At 59.3% G+C, this 13,273-nt stretch overlaps 3 protein-coding genes across 3 annotated transcripts; 1 reads left to right on the top strand and 2 right to left on the bottom strand.

Moving 5' to 3' along the window:
- Positions 1-2,359: 2,359 nt before the first annotated feature.
- On the top strand, positions 2,360-4,396 carry VTN77DRAFT_7876 (uncharacterized protein; the record flags this gene model as incomplete). Its single annotated transcript, XM_069424311.1, has 1 exon — positions 2,360-4,396. The coding sequence occupies one exon, from the start codon at positions 2,360-2,362 to the stop codon at positions 4,394-4,396; it is 2,037 nt and encodes a 678-aa protein (XP_069274987.1).
- Positions 4,397-4,925: 529 nt separating this feature from the next.
- Positions 4,926-11,512, bottom strand: VTN77DRAFT_7875 (uncharacterized protein; the record flags this gene model as incomplete). The annotated part of the gene is made up of 7 exons (XM_069424310.1): positions 4,926-4,985; positions 5,099-8,872; positions 8,950-9,159; positions 9,209-10,156; positions 10,218-10,841; positions 10,892-11,177; positions 11,229-11,512. The coding sequence occupies 7 exons, from the start codon at positions 11,510-11,512 to the stop codon at positions 4,926-4,928; spliced, it is 6,186 nt and encodes a 2,061-aa protein (XP_069274986.1).
- Positions 11,513-12,807: 1,295 nt separating this feature from the next.
- On the bottom strand, positions 12,808-13,148 carry VTN77DRAFT_7874 (uncharacterized protein; the record flags this gene model as incomplete). The annotated part of the gene is made up of 2 exons (XM_069424309.1): positions 12,808-12,841; positions 12,901-13,148. 2 exons carry the CDS (start codon positions 13,146-13,148, stop codon positions 12,808-12,810), a joined length of 282 nt encoding a protein of 93 aa, XP_069274985.1.
- Positions 13,149-13,273: the final 125 nt, after the last annotated feature.

The raw sequence follows: 13,273 nt of genomic DNA, 5'->3' as shown, positions 1-13,273 counted from the left end.
ATGAACCGCGAGCGGGCGCTGGAGTCGGATGCCATCATCCGCGATCGATTCTTCCGGCAGGACGACTACACCCGTCGCGTGGACGTTTCCCAGTTCTACTCGCGCCTGAAGGCCGTGGGCCTGACCTACGGGCCCAGCTTCGCCAACCTGGTCGAGGTCCGTCCGCTGGCACCGGGCAAGTGTGTGGGCACGATTCGCATCCCGCAGGTGGATAGCATGGTGCCGCCGGCATACCGCGATCATCCGCACATCATTCACCCGGCCACCTTAGATAGCATCTTCCATCTCGCCTTCGCGGCGTCCTCGACCCCGCTGAAGGCGGCCATGGTGCCCACTGCCATCGCCGAGGTGGTGGTGGATGCCGACGTGCCGAATCGCCCGGGGACCCCGTTGAAGGGTGTCGCGCAGTCTTCTCCGCATGGCTTCCGCGAGCTGATCTCGGACATTGACGTCGTGGATGAGCAGGCAACCACAGCAGTCGTCCAGATCAAGGGCTTCCGCTGTTCCGAGATCTCGGGGGCGCAGGAGACCAATTCAGGACTGGTCCGGCCGATCTGTTTCCGTCTCATGTGGAAGCCGGCCATTGACCTGCTGTCGCAGGAAGAATTGTACGCGGTCATCCGCGATGCCGCCACCTCGACCGCGAAGGAATCACCGGCGGTTGTTGTCGACGATAGCCACTTCGTCCGTGATGCAATGCAGCAGGTCTCCGCGGATCAAGTCGCCGCTCCCCGGGCCAGCTTTTACCACTGGTTGGAGGAGCAATCTGCCGGGTTGACGGATAGCACAGACAAGACATCAACAGACGTATTCTCTGAAATTATTGGCAAAAACCTGGCGGGCATCCTTCAGGGAACGATCGTAGTTCCGCAGCTGCTGGAGAAGGAGGATCAGATCCACCAGCTACTCGTAGACACAACGGGATTTGCCGAGATCAGTAGGATCTTGAGCGAGGTTGGTTGGCCCTGGAATGTCTTTCGATCTTGTTTAATCGGCTGCAGTACCTGACCTTGCGACACCACACCGAGCCCGGCCTGTCCATTCTTGAAGTTGGTCTGGATGTGACAACGGCAGCACCGCTGTCGCTGGTTGCGAGGCTCCCTAACCGCGACCAGATCCTCCAGACAGCCGCGTACACCTTCTCTGTCCCGGATGAGGCGGCCGTGTCCCGTGTTGAGCAGCAGTTTGGCTCCCAGCGCGAGGTAGTGGCCATCCAGGCGGCGGATCTCGAACGTCTGGATGCCACATACGATGTAATCATTCTCTTTGATCCGGGGTACGTGTCGACCTCGCCCGAGACGATTCTCCGCACGGCGCGAACGTTGTTGAAAGACGGCGGGAAGATCATTCTGGTCGAGATCAGCCGGCCCCAGCTACGTCTCGGCACGATCTTAGGCAGCTTGCAGTGGACAAGGTCTGATGTTCGTTCCTATGTGAATTCGATCCCACTTGTTAACAAAACTCTAGGACATTGGAAACCGACCAGAGCGCCTGGGAGCCCTGCTTCGCTCAGGCTGTACTGACGCCCGAACTTACCTTCACCGAGACCGCTCAGTTCCGTTTGGTGGTCAGCGGCGTGTCTCCAAAGGAGGAGAAGAATGAGATCGAGGAGCTCATGGTGGTGGAAGCGCCAAATCCGTCACCCGCAGCACAACGCCTGGCCACCGAATTAGTCCAGCAACTGGCCCTGCGGTCTATCCGCACCCGCCGCTTCACCTGGGGCTCTGATGTGTCGGCGTTGAAGGGCAAATCCTGCCTCGTTCTGACCGATTTGGAGACGGCCCTCCTCAAGAACCCCAGCCGCGAGGACTTTTCAGCGGCCCAGTCTATGATCATCCAGGCGGGCCGCCTGCTCTGGGTCAGCGGTCCCCTGGGCCCAGATTCCGCCTTGGTAACGGGACTGGCGCGCAGTGTACGCAATGAGGTCCCCGGGATCCGGTTCCGCACGCTTCAGGTGTCGGGCACGCCGCTCGCGGAGGTGCATGTCTTCGCCAATCTGGTGCTCCGTGTCTTGCAGTCCACTGGCGCGGACGAAGAGTTTCTAGCCGACTCAGGCCTCCTCCAGGTCAACCGTCTCGTGGAGGATGAGTCCCGCAACGATGAGATGGCCATATTGCTCGGCCAGAAAGAGAGAGCAGTGGTGCCCACACCGCTGGAAGAGAACCCCCAGCCGCTGAAACTGCGTGTCCGCGAACCGGGAATCCTGGACTCACTCTGCTTTGAGCCAGAAGAGCTGCCAGAGAGACTCGCGGACGGGGAGATTGAAGTGGAGGTAAAGGCGTCCGGGATCAAGTGGGTTCCTTTCTAACCCTAACCTTTCCTTTCTTCTTGCTGACCCTCCTGCAGCTTCCGAGATATAATGGTGGCCATGGGCCAGATCCCAGACAGCTCCTTCGGTTTCGAGGGGGCCGGTGTGGTTCGCCGCGTCGGTTCCACGGCCGTCCGATATCAACCCGGCGATCGAGTTATCTTCATTGCCCAGGGGGCCCATCGTACCATCCATCGGGTCCCTGTCGACTGCGCAGTGCCCATTCCGGAGACGATGTCCTTCGAGCAGGCGGCCTCCCTGCTGCTGGTGCTCACGACCGCCTGGTACGGCCTGGTGAAAATCGCCTGCGCTAGGGAGGGTCAGTCGATCCTGATCCATGCCGCTGCCGGGGGCGTCGGTCAGGCAGCCATTATGCTGGCCCAGCATCTGGGTCTGGAGATCTTTGTCACAGTTGGCTCAGATGACAAGCGGCAGCTGGTGCAAGAGGTCTACCACCTCCCCGATGACCACATTTTCCACTCGCGGGACCTCAGCTTCGTCAAGGGCGTCCAGCGCATGACGGGCGGCAAGGGCGTGGATATCGTCCTCAACTCCTTGTCTGGCGAGGCCCTCCGGCAGACGTGGTACTGCATTGCCCCCTTTGGGACTTTCGTCGAGGTCGGCATGAAGGACATCTTGGAGAACATGCGTTTGGACATGCGGCCCTTCCTGCAGGATGCCACCTTTGCTTTCTTCAACCTCGACCATATCCAGAAGCAGCGCCCCGATCTGATGAAGGAGGCCCTGTCCGAGACCATGGCACTAGTCCACGCCGGTGCGATGAAACCCGTGGCGCCGCTGACCGCGTTCCCAGCCTCACAGGTCGAAGCAGCCTTCCGCCGCATGCAGACGGGACAGCACCGCGGCAAACTGGTGTTGTCATATGCCACCGGCGATGTGCTACCTGTGGTGCGCGCTCCACCGAGCGTCCAGTTGGCCTGCGATGCAACCTACCTGCTTGTCGGGGGGCTGGGCGGACTGGGGCGCAGCCTGGCACGCTTGTTCGTCCGCCTCGGGGCCCGTAGACTCTGCTTCCTGTCCCGTTCCGGGGCCGCGGGCCCTGAGACCCAGGCGCTGCTGCGGGAGCTCGAAAAGCAGCAGCCCGGCGTGCGTACCCTCGTCTGTACGGGGGACGTATCTGACCCGGAGACAGTGGCCGCCGCTGTCCAGAAATGCGCCGACACCTTGGGCCCCGTCCGCGGTGTGGTTCAGTGTGCAATGGTCCTACGCGACGTGCTGTTTGAGAAAATGAGCCATGACCAATGGATCCAATCCACCCGGCCTAAGGTACACGGCACCTGGAACCTGCACCAGCACCTGCCCGATGTCGACTTCTTCCTCGTCCTCAGCTCGTTCGCTGGTGTGTTTGGAAACAGAGGTCAGAGTAACTATGCCGCTGCAGGCGCCTACCAGGATGCATTGGCGTACTACCGCCGCGACGCCTGCGGCCAGAAGGCCGTCACGCTGGATCTGGGCATCATGCGCGACGTGGGCGTGCTGGCCGAGAGGGGCATCACTGACTCACTGCGGGAGTGGGAGCAGCCGTTCGGCATCCGCGAGTTCGAATTCCATGCCCTGGTGGAATCCGCCATCGCCACCCAGCAGCAGCGGGAGATGCCCGCGGGGGCGGAGATGCCGGAAGCGCAGATCCCCACGGGCTTGGCAACGGCCCGCTCCGCCCTGGCCGCGGGAATCAGCAACCCCTTCTACTTCGACGACGCCCGCTTTTCGATCCTGGCCCGAACTGGCCAGCAGCAACAACAGAAACACAATAGCGCTGGTGGAGGACTGTCAGTCCAAACCCAGCTAGCGCAGGCCCAATCCCTCAACGAGGCGACCCAAGTGGTGCAAACGACGCTCCTCGCGCGCGTGGCCAAATCGCTGCAGAGCATGGTATCGGACATCGACCCGACACGGCCGCTGCATTCGTTTGGAGTGGACTCGCTGGTGGCGGTCGAGGTGGCCAATTGGGTATTCAAGGAGCTCCAAGCGACGCTGACAGTGTTTGAGATCCTTGCCAGCGTGCCCATCACTGTCCTCGCGGAGCAGATCGCGTCGAGGTCAAGTCTGTTGCCCAAATTCGAATGAACATGTCGCCAGTCAAATCATGGATAAGTAATACTAACTAACTCTACGAATTCAATCAAGCTGGTCTTCCCACTTCCAATGTAGTTTTTTTTCTGTTTGATAAAGGTTTATTTATTTATTATATGAATCCGCCCAAGCAATTTTTATGTCAGCGCGACAATATGTAGTTGAGTCATGAATAACGTGAAACTTAATGATACAATAATTAATGCATGCATATCTGAAAGGATGTATTTGTTTTTTCCGATTCCATTCCATTGCATCAGCAGTTAGTATGCAATGTATATACCACAGATAGACAGAAAGGACTCCTGTTTGTTCACTCATTCGAGAAAAATTTCCAAATTAGGTAATTATTCCAGTCAGTCATGATCATCATCAGTAAAAAAGTGTACTGACTAAATTATGTTAACGATTGATTGAGACTATTTGAGCAGACTTTCTCCTCTTTTCTTTTTCTTTCTTTCTCAACTAACTGATGATCATGACCAACACAACCGAAGCGTGGATACTGCCATAAAATTCAAATTCAACCGGTGCAGAAGAACCCCTCCACGCTCTCATTCACCATTTTACCGAGGTGGTTAATCTGGAGAGGAAAATCATTATTATTAGCGTCAACCCAATACCAGCCCAGTAGGTCATGCCCAGATTCAAAAAAAAAAAGAACAAGAACAACAAGAAGAAGAGGCGAAGACATACCTGCGGGTACTTTAACATCTCGAAATGATCCGTATCTAACTCGTGACGCTCGACTGCTCCCACCAGATCTTCCCAGCCCATCGTCGGAGATCGGTTTCGATTGGCATCGATCCACGCGGTGATCGGGTTGTTGACCCTATCCGGGCCCTTGCCCAGGCCATGCTGAGCGACCAACACCGTCGATCGGATCGGCCGCTGGCTCAGAGGCAAAGGCTGCGGAACATAACGGAGCAGCATCTGGAGTGCGGCGGCATGATGCTGCTTCTGGAGAGATCGGACCGCGCTGGCCGACATGCCGGCGCCGCGGGCCGGTCCGGGCCCCATCAACCCGGCTTCCTCGATCTGTTCCGGGGTCAGAATTGCCCCAGAGAACGCGGGTGATACCGGAGCCGGCGCCGGCATGTCGATTAGGAGAAGCCCGAGCACCGTCTCGCCGGCCTGGAGCAGCTGCCGGCTGACCTCCCAGGCATAGACGGCACCGGCGGCATATCCCCCGAGTAGATAGGGACCGGCTGACTGAATCTTGCGGATCGCCACCACAAACGCGGCTGCAAGATCCTCCACGGGGCAGTGGCCCATCGATGCCGGGTCCCGCACATACGGAGACTGGACGCCATACATCCGTCGTCCGCCGGCAAGCGACGGGAGCAGGGTGTACATGCCGACCGCGCCCGTCCCGTCAGCCATGAGGAACAAGGCCGGATCGGTGGACGACACCGATCCGGACAACAGGACGGTTGTCGCGGCTTTGAGTTTGGCGTTGGCCTGGGGGTTCAGGCAGAGTGCGGACAGGGCGGGATCGGGATCTGTCGTAGGGAGTGGGGCGGATTCTGTCATGAGCAGCGGAACGGGATCAGTCGCGGACGGCGGGCCGGGAGACCAACTTTGTTCCGCGACCGACGCGGCCGGTATCGAATCCATGGAATCCCCCATGACAAAGAGATTCGGATCTTCCGAGACAGGGTGGGAAACAGGAGAGAGAGCCTGGATGGCCTCCGCGACGGTTGGATGACTGAGGAAGAACGACCCAGGCAGCTCAACGCCGGTCTCGTTGTGCACAGCGGCAATGATCGTGAGAGCCATCAGGGAGTCCAACCCCAGGGCAGCGAAGGTGGTGTCGGGTTCCATGTCGCTCACGTTGCAACCCACCTCGCGAGCTACAATGGCGAGAACGCGGCTGCCCCTGAGGGCCGACGTCACCCCGGAGGCATTCGGGGTCACCAACCCGAAATGGGTTGAGGAAGAGGAGAATGACTCGAACGCTGAAGGCAGGTTGGTTGGCCCCTCTCCGATCGCCTGGGCCTGCGCCAGCGAGTCTGGAGGCTGAGCTCGCGGCGACGATCTGGTCTCGGCCGTCGCCAACAGAACGCGTGACAGGGACACCTTCTTCATCTTTTGGAAACGGACACCGGTAATCACAGAGGCGAGATCATCGCCGTCCAAGATATACACATTGCCCAGGATCAGGGCATCGTTGGAGGGCGATTCCTCCAGGTGCGTGTAGCTCGTATACGTGGTGGCCTCATCCAGCGGCTTAAAGAGATGCCACACATCGAAACCCGTTGTAAGACAAGCGACATCTGCGGGATATCTCAAACCGGAATTGACCAGGAAGCCGGCCAGATGGGCAATGGAGTCCAGGAGGAACGGGTTGTAGAGATAGTGGCCCCCGGGCTGGGACGACACCGGCAGCTGGACCCGCGCGACAGCATCCCGCAGGTCAGCGTCGAGGAAAACCTCGTCCAGGCCGCGGTAAGGCTCACTGTATCGCACCACATTCTCGAACAGCCGGTAGACAACGGGCTTGCGGAGCCGGTGGCCCTGCCCGACCTTGAGGGTCTCGATGCGCGACCGGAGCAGGAACTGGGCAAACTCGTTCTTCTGGGACGTTGTCTCAAACGTCACCTGGCAGGTGCCGAGCTCCTGACGAACATGGGATTCGCAGCAATAGTACGTGATCTGCGCCCTGCGGTCCGCAACCGTGTATTCGACCGTCACCTCGACTGTCTGCGGCCGGTGTGTCTCCGCGGCCACCAGAGCACGGTGGAGGTCCGGGTTTCGGACACTGAGCGCAGGTAGAGTCTGGACCGGCGAGTGCTGCTTGAGATAGGCGTACCGGGCGGCCGACAGGGCCATGTCCATCAGGATGCTGCTGGGGCAGATCTCCACCTCGGCTACCGCATGGCCCCGGATCGCGGACAGCAGATGCGCCTCCGAGACTGGGGACTCGAACGTGACGGACACACGGTCCCGCTCGACCTGTTCTTGTACAATGCGCTGGAGCGTGGTCGTGGGATATCCAGGGATAGATGGCACGATGGTGGTGGTGCTGTCCTGAGACTTAGTTGCCGTCGCTATGAGTTGATCCGGGTCGGGATAGGGCGCCCAGAAGTCCTTCTCGTCGAAGGCATAGGTGGGCAGGTCCAGCAGCGACAGTGCAGGGAGAAAGTCGGCGTGATAGACAGACCAGTCAATGGCCACACCCGCCGCGTAGGCGGCGCCCAGACTGGCAGACAGGGTTGCCCAGTTGTCCTCACCGGCGCGGAGGGATGCAAGCCGGCGGCCATCAGTGGCATTGCCCAGGGTCGACTGGATGAGTCCCAGGCAGACGGGATCCGGCCCGATCTCGAGATAGAGCGGGTTGCTGCCCGCAGGAATGGCCTGCTGCACGGCCCGCAAGGCACCCACAAAATCGACGGGCTCGCGGGCCTGGCGACGGAGGTACGCGGGCGAAAACGTGGCGCCATCCTTCACGAGGAAACCCAGAAAGGTCGAGACGACCGGGATGCGCGGCGCGGAGAAGGTCACGCCCTGGGCCGCGGTCTCGTACCGGTCGAGGATGGGATCCAGCTGCCGGGAATGGAAACCAAAGGGAACCGACAGGAGTGTGCACCGACTGCCATCCGCGCGGAGCTGGCTCTGCAGCCTCTCCAGCTCGCGGACGGGGCCGCTGACGACCGTCATCTGGGGGGCATTGAGACAGGCGATCTCGCAGGAGCGGTAGTCGCCCTCGCGCAGGACGACACGCACAGCGTTAGCGTCCTGGCTGATAGCCAGCATGGAGTATTCGTGCGCCGTCAGGGCGTTGGCGATCATTGTGGCCCGCGTGCCCACCAGATAGAGCGCGTCGCTGACGGTGAGCACGCCAGCCACGCAAAGGGCGGCGTACTCGCCCAGGCTATGGCCAAGCACCATGGCGGGCTGCAACCCCAATACGGACCACATCTGCGCCAGCGCCAGCTCAATTGCCAGCACCGCCAACTGCACCTGGGCTGGGCTCTGCGTCGCCAAGTCGATGTCGTTCCGAACAATCAGATCGAGGAATCGGGGCAAGCCCAGCGCGGTGGCCATGGCCTGGTAGTCCTCCACAGTGTTGCGGAACGTGGGACTGTCTCGCCAGAGTTGGTGACCCATGCCCGCATACTGCGAACCCTGTCCGGTGAAGACGAACACGATGGGGGCGGCGCTGGTGGAGGAAGGGGCCTCGTTGGGGCGGATGAGATCAGCCTCCAGACGGTTCATCAGTTCTTCCAGTGTGGCAGCCACGATGGCGGAGCGCAGAGGGCTATGCATGCGGCGGGCGGCCGTGGTATAGGCCAGGTCGGCCAGAGATGTGGCCGGCTTCCTGCGTAGATAGTGTAGATACCGCTCCTTGATGGCAGCTAGGGACGCTTTCGTGCACGCAGAGAACACGACTACTTGGTAGGTGCGCGGATCCGGCCCTTTGATGGCCTTTGGGGGTGCTTCCTCAAGTAGCAGGCATGAATTGCCGCCCTGAAATCGATCGCCTGGTCAGCAGTTCAGGTCAATGGAGCGCTAACGAGGGGGGAGAGGAGAGGACTCAAACCAACCGAGGCATCAAAGCTGTTGAGGAAGATACGCAGCTTGCCATCCGCCACTGGACTGCGCCGCAGCATCATGTCCGGGCCGGCGATGTGCACGTTCCGCGCGGTCAGGTCTGGAAAGCGATGGTTGATGGCGAAGGGGAGGTCAGGTTGAGGGGGGATCTTTCGGGTCTTCAGCATCATCAACACCTTGATGAGCGCACACACGCCGGCAGCCTGCTCCGGGGGGTCAGTCATGTCAGCGAGGAGCATCTCATCAACGTACTGCTTCGCCGTGGCCGATGTTGGCCTTCACGGCGCCCACCACCAGGGGATTCTCAGGGGTGCGGTTCCCTGCAAAGGTCGAGAGGACAGACGACATCTCAGTCGCATCGCCCGCTTGGGTGCCGGTGCCGTGCATCTCGATGTAGGCCACACTGGCTGGGTCGGTGCCGCTGCGCTGCAGGACGGTCCGGTAGAGCCGCTGCTGGGCGGTAGCCGAGGGGTGGGTGATGGAGGTCGCGTCGCTGCTGTAGTTGCGGCCAAAGCCCTTGATGACGCCCAGGATATTGTCGTTGTCAGTCAGGGCATCTTCCAGCCGCTTGAGAACGACAACGCCAACGCCCTCGCCCCGGACGTAGCCATCGGCATCGTCGTGGAAGGTCTGGCAGCCGCCATGCGAGGACAGGAACCCTCCCCGGCTCAAGCCCGAGAAGGGCGCGGGCGACAGGAGCAAGGAGCCACCGCCGGCGAGGGCCATATCGCATTCGCGCGCGATCAGGGCGGAACAAGCCAGGCTGACGGCGGTGACGCTCGATGCACAGGCGGTATCGACGCTGTACGATCCGCCACCCCATCGGAAGTAGTGGTTGAGGCGTCCGGGGGCAAAGGCGCGGCAGTTACCAGGCGCATAGTAGATATCCAAGCCCTGCGTAGCAACCAACTCGCGCCAGTCGTCCGATGTCTGGCCGAAGTAGGTGGCAATCCTGTTGCGGCCGGTAGACAGCGTCGCGTCGGGAGCATATCCGGCCATCTCCAACGCTTCGTAGCTCGTCGTCAGGAATAGGCGGTGCTGCACATCGGTCTGCAGCGCTTCCCGCGGCGACATTTTGAACAGCCGGTGGTCAAACCGCCCAGGCTGGTCCAGGAACGTCCCCGTCCGGGCCAGCGTCGAGTTCTTCTGCTGGCCGGTGGCATCGTACCATTTCTCGAGGTCGAATCGGGATGTCGGAATCTGTCGAGGGTTAGACGCGAGCGAGACAGTGAGAGGAGAGAGAGACGGAGGGAATAGATACCTCCTGAACATATCGTTTGCCCTCCAACAGCCCTTCCCAGTAGGTATTGACGTCGCCACTCCCCGGAAACCGACCGGACATGCCTACGACGGCGATGAGACCGGATCCCTCGCGGCCCTGATTCGACGACGAGGAAACGAGCCGGGGATACGGCGACACGGTGAATGCGATACCCTTGCTCTGCAGCACCTTGTGCAGATAGGGCAGATGACTGGTGAAGCCCGCCACGACAAGGCGCATCGGCCGGGCGCCCAGATGCTGGGTGGTCGCGTCGATGGCCCTGCTCAGCTGCAGCGTCTTCTGGGCCACATCGGGGACGATCTCGCGGATCAACGCCCGCAACGTCGCCGCCGTCCGGGGCTGGCAGCTGTACGGTGAGATAATGGTCACCCCGGGCACGACGGGCCGGTCCAGCAGGGGCGACGAGCCCAGGATGGTGTCCACGTCGATTTCGGGCATGGTCGCCATGTGCACGGCACCGCCGACGTCCGTTTTGACCCGGGTCACGTCCGCCAGCTCGGCGGACCAGGCGAAGAGTCTCTGCAGCGTCGTCGGAGGGCCAAACAAGGTCAGCCATTCCTCGGCGATGAAGCCGATGCAGACATGTCGCACGGCCGGGATTCCCTGCTCAACCGTCAGCGGTGTCAAAGGAGAAGAAGGAGAAGAAGTCCCACCTGAGCCTGATGGAAATCATCCAGGATCGACTGCACCCGCTCCGGGGAGATGCCCACGAGCGTCGTCGCCCAGTTCCCGGGGGTGCGGTCGACCAGCAACGACCGCCGGCTCAGCTCGCGGGCCAGGCGGAAGATGATATGCACGGCTTCGACGGCCAACTGGAGCAGGTCACTGGTATCTCGGGCCACCGCCGCGATGGCTGCTGGAATCTCGCCCGTGCAGAAACCCAGGATATGCACGGGGTTACCATGAGATCCAAGAATAATGGGGTCTTCTTCGGCATATCTAGCAGGGGTTGTTAGTCGACTGTGTCCCATCGAGCGTACGCACACATACAGAATCAGCTCTCCTAATCGGGCCACGTTCATGAGCACCGTGGCAATGACCTCGTTGGGCTCATCGGATCGCGCATTATCCTCAGCCAACCGGAGGAGGTGGTCGAAGTCGCGGATGTTAGCACGCTCGTTGGGGAGCAGCTGGTCCGTCTCGAGCTGCAGGGCATCGCATGCCTCGCGCAGAAACTGCCGGATCAACCGCGAGGTCTGGGAATACGCCACCAGCTTCTGGATTGCCGGCAGCTTCTCCACCGTCTGATCGCCAAAGAAGAATAGAGTCTCCATTGTTTCGGCATCAAGATCCACCAAGACGGAGCAGTTTGAGCGACGACTTGAGGGCTGAATGCAGCACCCCTCGAATTTCCTGAGTCAGTTTCGCGGATCCAAGAAATAAAGACAGCAAAATCAGACAAGGATGGAAACAGATGTCAATGGCGCTGGAAATCAGGTAGAACAAAGTAGTGATGCGGTCCGTTGAAGCCGTCCATGGCAGAGAAAAGGTTGGCTACCACACATGGTAATATCACTCTCAAAGCCATTGTATCTGCCCGAAGAGCATCTGTAGGACAAGTACCAATGCAGGTGACAGCCGCGGTTGCAGATATCGCCGAAGTAGCCGCCGACAATGCATCCTTTGTTCCGGCATCAAAACAATACAGCAGGAAGCGAGTGGGCGAATTGCCGTTTCCAGCTTTGCCACATCAGTTTAGAGGGGTGGCACAGAGAAATCAAACAAAGAAACAGAGAAAAACAATGGGATAGAGAGGATCAGACGGAGAATTCAGCCTCGGCAAATTCGGCAGTATCGAATCAATCCCTTGATCAGTGCTCTCTGCGCTTCAAGATCTCATCCAGTGTGCCTGGTAGGATCCTCTTTTTGCAGAGTCAGATCAAGAAGTAACGTCGGTTGGGCAGGTAGAGAGTCTCAAGAATCAAGAATCAAGACGTGCATGGGGATTCTCCAGTTCGGGTTAGTCAGTCAAGAGCCCGTGTTTCCAACTTGCCTAATTAGGAAGGAACCACTGTGTAGATCAGGATGCACATGTCAGGAAACTACCGATAAGACACGTCCCTTCCTGCTTGACAGATAGAGTTATGACAAATACCGCTTCCTTGCCAGCCTAATGCTTACAGCTATCACCTCCACCCAAACGTGGGGTAGTCAAGGATGGTGCTGGACGGGAGAATGTCTCAGGCCAGTTTTGAATCCTCCAAATGTCGCCGGTGGCACGTTGCACATACGATAGCTTGTTGCACAGGGTTTCTGAGAGAATTCTCATATGAGGTCAGAGACTGCCGCCATGCACGGACACGGCACCACACAAGCGCTCAGCTGCAGGTAGGAACTAATTAGACGGGTGCCAAAGATAACCACAATCCATGAGATTTCCTTTTCATTGGTTAATATAGGAAGGAACGCCTTCCCAGTGTGTATGTATAGGTATGCCAAGCTAATCAAAACACGTCATAATCAACTAAGAAAAAAAAATAAAGGCAACAAATATTGTCGTCATCGATCTCTCCTCATAAACGAAGGATCTCAGATGTCAGATCTCACCTCATATCCGCGACCCTTTTAGTCATTCCGACAACGGAGGGAAGTCCCTCACAAAACTGTAGAATTGTCAGCCGGTCAGTTCCTTCCCGGTAGTTATGGCAGGCAAAGCTCTTACTGAGAAGGACACTCGTATCCATCCGGGTTCTTGTGCAGATACAGCTGGTGGTACTCCTCCGCATCCCACCACTGACCCGCCGGCTCGATCTGCGTCGTGATCGGCTGGCCCTTGTACCACTCCTTGGCCACTTTCTCCGTCACCTCCTTGGCGATCTTCTCCTGCTCGTCACTGTGCGTGAAGATGGCGCTGCGGTATTGCGTCCCGACGTCGGGTCCTTGCCGGTTCGCGGTCGTGGGGTCGTGCATCCGGTAGAAGAACTCGAGGAGTTGCCGGTAGCTGACCACGGACGGATCGAAGGTGATTTGAAGGGACTCGGCGTCTGGACAGGATGGACAAATGTTAAAAACTGCTCGGATACTGCTTAAAAGGG

This window comes from Rasamsonia byssochlamydoides (genome assembly GCF_041956645.1).
Source record: "Rasamsonia byssochlamydoides strain NRRL 3658 unplaced genomic scaffold VTN77scaffold_66, whole genome shotgun sequence".
NCBI classification, from domain to species: Eukaryota; Fungi; Ascomycota; class Eurotiomycetes; order Eurotiales; family Trichocomaceae; genus Rasamsonia; species Rasamsonia byssochlamydoides.
The sequence above is the reverse complement of the archived record's forward strand: the minus strand, read 5'-3'. Positions and strand labels throughout refer to the sequence as shown.